The following is a 10,631-nucleotide window of genomic DNA, read 5'->3' as shown; positions in this document are numbered from 1 at the left end:
AAAAAAACAACAACAACAAAAAACAAAAAAACAAATGGAAAAAAAAAAAGCAAGTAGCAGCTCCCCCTGGTGGATAGGCTTGGTTTGATGTGGTAAGTCTTGGAGTCTGTTCTCAGAGGCTCCGCCCCTACCTGAGGGGAAATGAGCAGCAGGAGGTGAAGTGAGCACTTTCACAGACTCAATTGTGGAGTCCCCACCCCTAGCCAGGATCGTGATTGCAATGGGGGAAAGGAAAAAAAACAAAAAGCAAAAAACCGAGTCTCTCTTAGTTTCTGATAGCTTTGCTCAAGACTCTGTGGGCTGCTGGAAATGAGCTGGGAGCTCCTACTGTCTAAGCGCGCACCCAGGGCTCTACCCGCTACAGACTCTTTGTTGGGGGTCGTGTAGGTGTGTGCCCTATTTTTTCCCTGTGGGCACCCGGGATTCGCGCAGTCAGTGCAGGGGGCGAGGTGTGCCATGGAAATTTGGTCCGTGGTCCTGTTCCCAAAACCAAGTTCGAATTGCTTGCGTCTGGTGCAGTTGCTGCTCCGGCCGCTTCCCCCTGGGGAGCGCGGCCTCCCCAGCGCAGCCGCTTCTCACAGCCACAGACACCTCTGATTCCCCGCCGAGATGGCTTAGGGCTGGAAGCTATTCCTTCTCTTGCACCACCCCACTTCGGGATTCCGGCTACCCAGCAGTTATTTATGGAGTGGGTTTCTGTCTCCAAGCGCAGCCAGGCGTTCTATATCTCTTCCCCAGAGACAGTTCTATGAGCGTGTTCTGACTCTGTGTCTTCCCTTTGTCTCTAGGGCGCTGTGCGCTTGCGCCACGTTGGGCTGGGGATCTTACCTCCCCTGCCCGTCCTGGGCTGGCCCGTTTTCAGATCTTCCCTGTTCGCCTCCACTCACTCAGGTATCCTTGAGGTTCTATTCCTTCTGGAGTTCGTATTTTCTCCTTCCACTCTTGCAGATGAGCGTAATATCCTTCTCAGTTCGATAAATGGTGCGGATGGAGTTTATAGAGCTCCCTTCCTCTCCGCCATCTTGGCTCCACCCCTCTTTGAGAAACTTTAAAGTGGTACAGTTGAAGGCCATTGTTGTTTCTCCTCTCCCGATGGGAAGTAGGCCTAGCTAGGACCTCCTCTTGAAGGACTCATGCTTAAAGAGAACTAACTCACCTAGAATTACATTTTTTTTCTTCATTGTTTAATTTAATGTTGCAAATGCAAATATGTCAAACATTTTATAAAGATTTGGATTTCACTGTAGCCAGACAGGTATATTATACATTGTATTAGTTAAATTTTTATTAATATTTTTCCTAAGAGGCTTAAAACATTATCCCTTATGCTTATCTAGCTGTTGCGTTCTCTCTTAAGATTTCTATTATCATCTGTTTCTCTCCTTACTGAAATGCAGAGTTCTTTATTTCTTCCCATAATATGAACAGTTTCAGTCTTTATTTTAAAAATTTTATTCTTACAATAACAAGTACATATTTGTACTTTAGACCAAGAATTTCAACCCATAGAGGAGATAAGAGATTTTCACTCCAAGTGGTATATAAAATGCCTAATCTATATATGATAGTAAATAAACTAAATTTAATCTAGGTGGCATGGCTGGTTGGTATTAATAACATTGTTACACTTATTAGATTAGTAACATCTGTGCTTTACAAATATTGATGTTCATTTCTTGGATGTTAGGAATTTTTTAAAGTAGGCATCTACTTATTGGGCTTACCAGAAAGCGAAGGCAAATAATAGATCTTAGCCAAATATTATACCCAAACTGATCTTTATTTCTAATTAATATTAGGATGCTCTGAAGAATATTGGTGTCAGTTAAGGGAGCTGGAAAGTGAGTGGGTTGGAGAAGGTGGTGCTGTGTGCTCAGATAAGGGCTCTCTGAGGAGCGGATGTGTGAATAGAGACTTGAGTGAGAAGGCAAACCATGAGCGTGCCAGAGAGAAAAGTCTAGCAGACGAGCCAGCACGGGCAGAGTCTGGGAGGGGGATGGACTTTGCTTACCTAAGGAATGAAAAGCCAAGTCAGTGTGGCTGGAGCATGTTGATGTATTGAGACTAGACCAGAGGGGCACCCATATGGAGGGCTGCTGGCTCTGGCTGGAGGTGTAGGAGGTCTTTAAAATATCTCCTTTAAATTTCATTGTTTTTAAAGCATGCATCAGACATACTTGATTTAACTGTTCATGGAGGCCCCAAAATGCCATTTAGTTATCAAAAGAGAACCGGTTTTATCCAGTTTTTCCCTAAATTAATCCATTTAAATTGGATTACATTTGCCATTACAATTGCCTTAATTTCAACCACATAATCAGCCAAGAGCATTATTCATAAACCAAGTCACACGGAATTTTATGTTTATCACATACTCCTCACACATGGTAATTATTATGTTTAGAAATTATATAGTCATCACATATGACTAGAATATTTGTAATTAAAAATAATGATCTTAACAAGGCATGAATATGGTTAAAAAAGTAAATTTTCTGATTTTTGATGTTTCAGTTAAAAACATTATTTTTAAGTTTCATCTAAAAAATTGAGGGGTGCCCAGGTGGCTCAGTTGGTTGAGCATCCAGCTTCAGCTCAGGTCATGATCTCATGGCCCATGAGTTCGAGCCCCGCATCAGGCTCTGTGCTGACAGTGTAGAGCCTGGAGCCTGCTTCTGATTCTGTGTCTTTCTCTCTCTCTGCCCCTCCCTTGGTTGTGCTCTGTCTCTCTCTGCTTCTCAAAAATAAACATTAAAAACAAATTGAAGTCATAATTTTACTCATTAAATTCTATTTTTGTTAGTCTTGAAGTCTAAAATTTTCTTATACAAGACATGACAATTTATAAGCTCATTTTTCTCTAAATAATAAAGTAAATTAAAATAAATAAAATAAAATAAAATAAATTGTTATAAACATACATATATTGAGTCACCAACTAAAGGACAAAAAATTATCAGAATGAAAAAATTCAAATATGATTGCTATAAGGTATCAAGGCATCGCCCTTTAAATATAAAAACACAAATGGATTACAAGTAAAATGATAGAAAGGCTGTACCATGATCACACTAGTCAAAAAACCCCAAAAATGACAACAGCAGAAATGTGTAACTGTCTTAATATCAGACAAAACAGGTTTGACAGCAAAGAATATAACAGGAGATAATGAAGTCTGTTTTATAATGATAAAGTGATCAAGTTACCAAAAGAACATAACAATGGCAAACATTCCATTTCTAATGGAATTTCAAAATACATGCATCAAGAACTGATAAAAATGCAAGGATAAATAGGTAAATCCATCATTAAAGTTGGAGATGGCAGAACATCACTCTCAATAATTGAATAAGTAGGCAGAAAATCACTAAAGTTAGCAAAGACTTGAACAATATTTAATTAGTTTATATGGAACATTACATCTAACAATAACAGAATATACAGTCATTTCCAATACAGAACGATTACTAAGGTAGATCAAAGACAGATCAAACCAGTCTCCAGTAATCTAAAAGGGTTTCAGCCACACAAATATGCTTTCTGATCACATAGTGATTTGACACGTTTATACGTTATGCACAGTGTGGCTACCGTCTGCCCTACATCCTTGTTACAGTATCCTGAACCGTATTCTCTAGGCTTTGTATTTTACTCCTGTGATTTACTCATTCCATAACTGGAAGCCTGTGCCTCCCTCTCCCCTTCTCCCAACTTGCCCATCCCTTCACACCTCTAGCAGTGGTCAGTTCTATGTATTTGTAGGTCTTATTCTGCTTTTTGTTTGTTTATTCATGTGTTTGTTTTCTTTATATTTGACTTATGAGCAGAATCATATGGTATTCTGTCTTTTTCATTATGATTTACTTCATTTAGCATGATACTCTCTAGGTCCATCCATGTTGTTCCAAATGGCAAAAATCTCATCCTTTTTATGGCTGAGTAATATTCCACTATGTGTGTGAGTGTAAGGGTATACACACATATACATGTTCTTTATCCATTTGTCTATTGAAGGACACTCAGACTGCTTCAACATCTTGGCTGTTATAAACAGTGCAGCAGTGGTGAATATATATCTTCAAATTGGTGTTTTCAGCTTCTTTGAGCAAATATCTAGAGATGGAATTGATTCTATGGCATTTCTATTTTTAATTTTTTGAAGAACCTCCATATTATTTTCCATAATGATTGTACCAATTTACATTCCCAACAATGGGGCATGCATGTTTCATCTTCTCCCTATTCCTGCCAGCCCTGCTTGTTACTTTTTGTCTTTTTGATATTAGCCAATCTGACTGGTATGACGTGATAGCTCATGGTGGTTTTCCCTGATGATGAGGGATGCTGAGCATCTTTTCATGTGTCTATTGGCCATTTGTATGTCTTCTTTAGAAAAACAGTCTAAGTACTCTGCTTGTTTTTTAATGTTTTCCTTTGTATTAAGTTATATAATTTTTTTATGTATTTTGAAGATTAATCCCTTTCCAAATGTGTGATTTGCATAGCTCTCCCACTCAGTGGGTTGACTTTGTGTTTTGTTGATGGTTTCCTTCATTGTGCTAAAACTTTTTAATTTAATGTAATTTCATTTCTTTATTTTAGGTTTTGTTGACTTTGCCTGAGGTGACTGGTCCAAAAATATTCATTGCTAAGAGCTTCCTACCTATAATTTCTTCTAGGAGTTTTATGGTTTCAGGTGTTAAATTCAAATCTTTAATCCATTACTAATTTATTTTCATATATGGTATAAGAAAGTGGTCCAGTTTTATTCTTTTGTATGTACTTGTCCAGTTTCCTCAGCACAATTTCTTGAGGAGATGGTCTTTTCTGCATTGTATATTATTGTCTCCTTTGTCCATTAATTGACTGTATAAACATGTGTTTATTATTGGGCTTTCTATTCTGTTCCATTGATCATTGTGTTTATTTTTGTGCTAGTACCATACTGCTTTGATTACTACAGCTTTGGTGTATATTTTGAAATATGGGATTGTGGTAACTCCAGCTTTGTTCTTTTTTCTCAGGATTGCCTTTGCTATTTGGTATGTTTGGTGGTTCTATACAAATTTTAGGATTCTTTGTTATAGTTCTGTGAAAAATACTATTGGTAGTTTGATAGGGATTGAGTCTGTGGATGGCTTTGGGTAGCATGCACTTTTAACGATATTCTTCTAACCCATGAACATGGTATTTCTTTCCGTTTATGTGTGTTATCAGTAGTTTCTATCATACCTCTCACTTTTCAGAATACAGGTATATTATTTCCTTGGTTAAATTTATTCTCAGGTATTCTTTTAGATATAATTATAAATGGGATTGTTTTCTTAATTTCTCTTGGAATTAGATTATTAAGTATAAAAATGCAACAAATTTCTGGGTGTTAGTTTTGTATCCTGTGACTTTACTTAATTCATTTATAGTTCTGATAGGTTTTTTTGGTGGCATTTTTAGGGTGTTTCATATATAGCGTCATGTCATCTGCAAATAGTGACAGTTTTAAGTCTCCCATGCCAATTCAGATACCTTTTATTTCATTTTCTTGCCTAATTGCTGTGGCTGTGACTTCTAGTACTGTGTTGCATTAAAGTAGGGAGAGTGGACTTTGTTGTTTTGTTTGTGATCTTAGAAGAAATGCTTCCAGCTTTTCACCATTGAGTATGATGTTAGCTGTGGGTCTGCCGTATATGACCTTTATTATGTTGAGAATGTCTTCTTTCCTTATTAGTCTAGTTGCTCTTTAAACCACTATTTTCTTTCCCTGTTCCCAGGCTGGCAATTCTGAGGGCAGGCCCCTCAATGATATCTCCCCACACTGCAGGTCTTCACGTTGGGAATGAGATTACCATCATTACCTTGTTTCCCAGGTCTTCTGCCCTTCTCTGTATGGTCTCTTTTTTGTTTATTGTACAGAAGCTTTTCATCAGGTTCTCAGCCCTTCTTCAGGAGAAATTACTCTATAGGTGCATGAAGATTTTGTGTGTCTGTAGGAGGAGGGAAAGTCAGCATCTGTTTGGACTGTCTGCACTTAATACTTTTTATCAGTCATTTGTACATCTCCTCTAACAAGGTAACGGGCTCTTGGCTTTTAGTAAATGCTTCTGAATGAGTGAATGAGTGTCATTTGGATTCATAGTTCTGCTTCTATCACTAGCATATTTTTTTGATAAAAATATTGCAGTATTTTATTTTTTTCTTTAACTATTTATTTCATTTTTGAGAGACAGACACAGAGCACAAGCAGGGGAGGGGCAGAGAGAGAGAGAGAGGGAGACATGGAATCTGAAGCAGGCTCCAGAGCTGTCAGCACAGAGCCTGACACAGGGCTCAAACTCATGAACCGCGAGATGACCTGAGCTGAAGTCGGCCACTCAACCAACTGAGCCACAATACTGTGAGCCACTATGCCCTAAATATTGCAGTATTCTAAAAGTGTCCTGTATCACCTGGGGAAAAAAAATCATTTTATTTGTGTGCTAATAAGGAAACTATACTAGATAATCTCTGGGGACCATTCCAGTTTTAACCTGTAATTCTAAGTCTGTGTGTGTGTGGTGGGGGTTGGGGAGACACACAGTGTTCAAAAACTTATCCAACCTTTTATTTGCTTATCTCCATAATTACATTTATTATATATGATTTGAAGAATTAAAGATAGTTTCATAATCATAGGAGAGGCCTAGATGTTACGTTCAGTCTCAAATTCTTTAAAAACAAAGTGGCTAACAGCCAAGGGGAAAGAAAAACAGAGACATACTTTTCAACTATGACACCTACAACTTTGTTGAAAGCCCAATCCGTTTATGCATATTGCTGCTCATTAAAAATTGTTACTTACGTCTTTATTTCCATTCTTATAAATGAGTTTAAATGATTTTAAAATAGCCGTTACTGGGGAACCTGGGTAGCTCAAGTGGTAAAGTGTTTGACTCTTGATTTCAGCTCAGGTCATGATCTCCTGGTGGTGAGAATGAGCCCCATTCTGGGCTCCACACTGGGCATGGAACCTGCTTGGGATTCTCTCTCTCTCACTCTCCCTTTGCCCCTCCGCCATTTAGGTGTGTACGCACACACTCTCTCAAAACTACAGGCACACATAAATACATAAACCAGTCTTTACTGTTTTAAAAGTTTTAGGTATACAAGAAAATGAGAGGTACAGACATTTCTTACACACCCCCTGCTTTTTCTTCTTCCTCTTTCTCTTCCTCTTCTTTTTTTTTTGGATGAGCCTACATTGATGCATTATAATCACCCAGTGTCCACAGTCTACCTTCAGATTTGCTGTTGGTATTTTGCAGTCTATGGGTTTGGACAGATACACAATAATACGTATCCATCATTATTGCTTCTTACAGACTATTTTCAGTGTCCTGAAAATCCCGCATCCTCACCCATTCATCCTCTCCTCCCCCACCCTGGCTAGCCACTGTCCTTTTTATTGTCTCCATAGTTTTACTTTTTCCAGAAGGAGGGCATGTTATTGGAATCGTGTAGTGATGTCACCTTTTCTGGTTGGCTTCTTTAACTGCATCATTGCATTTCAGATTCCCCATGCTTTGAGAGCTCCTTGCTGTTTAGTGCTGAGGCATATCCCATTGTCTGATGCGCCGCGGTTTATTTCTCCGTCCACCTGCTGAAGCACATCTTGGGACCTTCCCAGTGTTGACAGTTATGAGTAAAGCTGCTGGAAACATTTGTGTGCAGGTTTAAGTGTGATTTTTTAGATGTGCTTCACTGTGTCCTTCACTGTGAAGTTGTTCAAAGACAATATACATCATAAAAGAATCTTTGTTACTTAAATAAATCTGCCTTTGCTTTAGCCTCCCTTTAAGTTTAACAGACAAAAATGATCCTCCTCTGCCCCCCAGTTGTGGACTAATTAAAACATTTGTACTATAGAAGCTTTTCCTGTTTTTACTAATTTTTTAAATTCAGACTTGAAGTTAAAGCTCATTATCAGCCACGCTTTAATTTTTAATTAATTTGAACATATGTGCATCTGTTACTGGCCAGAGCTCCTCTGAAAATTTTGAATTAAAATTTAATTTTAAGAAATTAATTAAGTGGTAGTCTTAATTTGAAATATATATGCATTAAATACTACTTATAATAAAAGATCATGAAAGCATAATTTGTTAGCTATGTTTAGCTAATGAAAATAGAAGGCAGAGATAATAAAAATGTTTCACATGGAGTAAACAAAATAAACAGTGAGTAATTTAAATGTACTTGGTTGAAAATAGGTACTATATGAAGTGTTCTGTTTTAAAGGATAATATCCAAGAGGAAATCATTGTAGTCTGTTGAAGAGCTCTCTTTTAAGTTGTTTCTGCTTTTTAAATAAGCATATTTTCAGCAGACAGGAGGGACATAGGAACGTTTTTGCTATAGGGTGGAAGGACTATTCAGGTGCCTCAAGATGCTAATGGAGAGTTTAATTTCTCCTGTTCTACCCCTGGCTGACAGATGTGCACGCTTGGGTGGATAACAGGGCGTTACACTACATGAGGCACAGCTTTTCTATACAGTAATAAATTAAATAAAGTTTTTCCTAGACTGTTTATGAATCATACAAAGTGGGCTAATGAGTAAAGGACAGTTCGGCAAGTTGTACCCACAGGATTGCCATGGTGCCATTTCCGTGCACCAGCTGAGATCACAGACCGCTTCGGAAGTTACCAGTAAGTTATCCTCTGGAGCGCTGGAGCACCTGCCAGGAATACTGCAGAGAAACAAATCACTTAAGGCTCTCCAGTTTATCTCCTGTGTCTCCGTTTCCTCACTTGACTGTTAAATGAGTGCCACACTAACTTCCAGTGCTGTAGTGAGCATAAAATGGGGTGATACATGGAAGCATATAGTAAGTGTCGTGCAAGACTTTGTTGTTCTTGTTATTTGTTCCAAATTGTAATTTTATGTTATATAAACATCAAATAAAGTATAAATGGACTTATAAAATGCCAGATAAGAAGAAAAGTCTGTTCAAAAACACCTTTTAACAAAGAACCCTTTCTTGTTACGCTCCTCTGTTATGCTTGATTCAGCGAGGGATCAAATTTGCAGTCAGATCTGGAGCTGGCCCCAGGACTCAGGGGCCTTGAGGGTTCTGGGCGCAGAGCTGCCGCTCCGCTGATCAGCTGAGCACACTGGGGGCCCCGCCCAGCACCAGGCGAGGCACAGGCCCACGCTGAAATGCTGTGTGTCACGTTAATTTTCGTCTTTTAGACCTTTCACTTTTAGTGCACTCTTGCCAGTGAAAGGTTGTGCAAGGAAGCTTTTTTAATAATAGATGAATATTATGTCAAAACAAGTCCTGTAGACCTCACAGTGTCAAGTGGGAATCTTTTTTCCAGACTCTATTTCAAAGCCATTTGAAATGGCAGAACTTCCTCCTTAAATGTGACTTTTGCATAAGAGTTCTTTAATAGGTTTGTCTTTCAAGTTTACAGAGTTTTTAAGTGAGTTTGTGTCTTATTTTCCCTCTAGAACTGGGTAGAGAGAGCTGAGAAGCAGGCTCTTCTCTCAGAGACACTTGACCTGTCAGAACTCTTCCACCCAGACACGTTTCTCAACGCTCTTCGCCAGGAAACTGCCCGGTAAGGGAGGGTGTCCCCTCATTGTCCACCAGGACGTTACCTTCACCGTCAAGGATAGACTGATTATTGAATAAGGGAATCGTGTTATTTCCTAAGACTCGACATTTCTTAACACAGTTACCTTTGACTTTAAACAGCAATGCCTTTAATTCTGATGCTTTTTATTAGAATCAAAAAAGGTGAAATTTAATTTTTAAAATGTTGATGATTGATCTGGACATGCCTTGTCTGATGTGGTAGGTGGAGGGGCGACAGAGCCACTTAGAGGGGGTCAATATTAACTAAACCTACACGGGTCATTTCTCAGTCACACCAGCCATATCGAGGTGCCCAGTGGCTACCACTTGCACTGCAAGAAAATGTTTTTATTGTTGCAGAAAATTCTGTCAGACACTTCTGATGAGGCTTCTTGGTGAGGGCAGGATTTGATTGTTAGGATCAGCTCTTTTTTTATAACACACTTGGATGATTGTGTCATATATACACTGATTTTTTTTTTAATAAGCCAAAATGTGATATAAGAGATACTTGGAAAAATAAACTGAACCAAATGCAGTTGTTGACTGACTTGGGGGATTTCAATTTGTAGTGCTTCAGGATCATTGTTTCAGCCCAACTGATAAATATTTATGAAACCCTTACCACGGGCCTGTATCTCAGGGTGATGCTCAAAACAGAGACAGTAAACCTACAAAAGAGAGGCAGAATGCTTCAGGGACTTGTACTGCCTTGAAGAGGGGGGTTGGTGTCACAGCTAAATTTACCAGCTTAGTATGAAACGTAAGGTATTGTACCTTGTTTAAGAACTCTGATTACTTGCATGTTGTAAATATTTCTTTTTTTTCATAATATTTTATTGTCAAATTGTTTTCCATACAACACCCAGTGCTCTTCCCCTTAAGTGCCCTCCACCATCACCACCACCTCTTTTCCCCCCTCCCCCTTCCCCCTCAACCCTCAGTTCATTCTCAGCATTCAATAGTCTCTCAAGTTTTGCATCCCTCTCTCTCCCCAACTCTCTCTCCCTCCTCCGCT

The 10,631-nt window shown here is 38.8% G+C and overlaps 1 protein-coding gene across 2 annotated transcripts in view; it reads left to right on the top strand.

Annotated features, from left to right (window-relative positions):
* Nucleotides 1-10,631, top strand: part of DYNC2H1 (dynein cytoplasmic 2 heavy chain 1) — a 312,370-nt gene that overhangs the window by 273,878 nt on the left and 27,861 nt on the right. For both annotated transcript variants that reach the window (XM_029956592.1, XM_029956591.1), the window contains one exon: nucleotides 9,487-9,596. In XM_029956592.1, the coding sequence (XP_029812452.1) occupies nucleotides 9,487-9,596 (110 nt within the window). The remainder of the gene's footprint in view (nucleotides 1-9,486; nucleotides 9,597-10,631) is intronic.

Source organism: Suricata suricatta, chromosome 11 (genome assembly GCF_006229205.1).
Source record: "Suricata suricatta isolate VVHF042 chromosome 11, meerkat_22Aug2017_6uvM2_HiC, whole genome shotgun sequence".
In the NCBI taxonomy this organism is placed as follows: Eukaryota; Metazoa; Chordata; class Mammalia; order Carnivora; family Herpestidae; genus Suricata; species Suricata suricatta.
This window is presented reverse-complemented; position numbering and strand designations above follow the sequence as displayed.